General features: G+C 34.0%; 1 protein-coding gene across 1 annotated transcript in view; it reads right to left on the reverse strand.

Annotated features, from left to right (window-relative positions):
- Nucleotides 1-556: 556 nt before the first annotated feature.
- The window catches only part of LOC106475977, a 15,090-nt gene continuing 13,496 nt past the window's right edge, over nt 557-2,150 (reverse strand). The window contains exon 6 of the mRNA XM_013936653.2: nt 557-1,468. Coding sequence (XP_013792107.2) covers nt 1,418-1,468 — 51 coding nt within the window. The 3' untranslated portion in view covers nt 557-1,417. The remainder of the gene's footprint in view (nt 1,469-2,150) is intronic.

Below are 2,150 nucleotides of genomic sequence, written 5' to 3' on the forward strand. Positions count from 1 at the left end.
ATAGCCAACATGAACATCCTCGTGTCTTGTTTGCTTGTGGTTAAGCACAAAGCTATACAATGGACTATCTGTGCTGTATCCATCACGAGTATCGAAACCAAGTTTCTAGTATTGAAAGTATGCAGACATAGTGCTGATCCACTGGGGGGGTCCTTGTATCACCCTGGATCTGAAGAGTTGGCTGTATAGCCAATAGAAACATCCTCATGTCACTCTTAAGTTTCAGTAAATCACTAGTTTGATGATGATGAATAATAGTGTTAATTTTAATTTACCAAGCATTAATATCAATATAATGCCTTATTATTCTATGTGTATGTTATTCCTGATGCTAGCCTTATATCTGCTGATAGGGGGAGTGTTGTTTGTATTCACTGCCACAGAGGACCGGAGAGGCAAAAGTACATATTGTAAATCCACCAGAAGCTTGATTAAAACAAGCTTTGGTTCAATTACACACACACACACCTGGTTGTCCTGAAAGTTATTAGCCTGCGTATGATGAGTTGGAACATTCTGATTCTCAGCAGAGAAGATAAAAACAATTTCATGAAAGTAGAAGGTAATTTTCTTTCCTTTTATTATTATTTGTTTTAAGTTACGATAAAAACAAGAGCTTGAATATCATACTCATATAGAGCTCACTAAGTACACAAAGGTGAGAATTACATTTACAGAATATATAGACATGCAACACTTACATCCTATGGAAGAATGACCATTTAATATTATCACAAACACATTTCAAATTAAATCTTACAATACATCTTAAGAGTTACTGTCATATTACAATTACAACAGACAAAGGTAAATTAAATAAAACCAACAATATATGAACCAAACGTTTTCTACTTCTAGATATCTACATATCTCTTATATAACAAATTTCAAAGCCAACATTATTCCCTTTGAAACTTACTATGCTACGTACAATATAAAAACAAACCTGTTAATACCAGTTGAATTAGTGTTGCCACAAAAGTAACAAATTATTTCCTCCAAAGTAATAACACTTGAAAAATTTACGTCAACAAAAATACTTCTGAAGAGAGAAGTTACAGCCTCCAGATTTACAACAACTGAATTTTTTTTTGTCAAAACAGCTTTAACAGATAATTTATTATTGTCACAAATACATTTCTGTTAACTTAAGAGAATAGTTTATGGAATCTTTCCTGTAAAATGAAGACTTAAAGGCACAAGTATAAAATTTTAAAATACAATATCATGTCATTCCTTAACTTGAAGAGGGGAATACAAAGCTAATTTATATACACTGTTTACTGTTTTTGCCTTAACTGGAAAAACACTAATCTGATGTACAGTTTACAAACAGGCAATTAGCAGAAACCTTGGCGAAAACGTCGTGCCTTTAGCTCCAAGAAGGTAGACAAAAAGACAGGTGGGGGACGGAATATCACGTGCTGGTTACATACTTTGGTCCAACGAACACCACTTTCATTATAACCTGAAAATTAGACATCATCAAGAGGAACATGAATAACACTGGTGTTTTATCTGTGGTCCAGCCAACATAAGACACTACACAGTTAAGTACAAAGTTACACTGTACATTAAGAGGGAGTAATATAGCACTGATCCTAGTTTCATATCTGCATTACACTTAACAATGTACATGTTTATAAAAACTAAAAAACTTAATTGTTATTGTCATAAAAAAAAAGATTATTTCTAAGACTGTCAAACCTTCAAAAAAAAACAAATAAAATAAAAACAAATGATTCTCAAACCTTATTGTAGTCTAATCTGGATTATTCTAAAAATATAAATTTCTGAATTGAAAAACTGAAATTGTCATGAATATACATTTCAAAAAAAAAATTCTGACCTCAACCAACATCCTCCTGGCAAAATATGGATTTATCACTATACCTACCCCCCACTGACTGATTACAGTTTCCACACTATACCTACCCCCCCACTGACTGAGTACAGTTTCCACACTATACCTACCCCCCACTGACTGAGTACAGTTTCCACACTATACCTACCCCCCACTGACTGAGTACAGTTTCCACACTATACCTACCCCATGACTGATAACAGTTTCCAAACTATACCCTACCCCCACTGACTACGATTACAGTTTACCACTACTATACCTACCCCCACTACGACTCAGTAACTAC

This window comes from Limulus polyphemus, unplaced genomic scaffold (genome assembly GCF_000517525.1).
Source record: "Limulus polyphemus unplaced genomic scaffold, Limulus_polyphemus-2.1.2 Scaffold9555, whole genome shotgun sequence".
Taxonomy (NCBI): domain Eukaryota; kingdom Metazoa; phylum Arthropoda; class Merostomata; order Xiphosura; family Limulidae; genus Limulus; species Limulus polyphemus.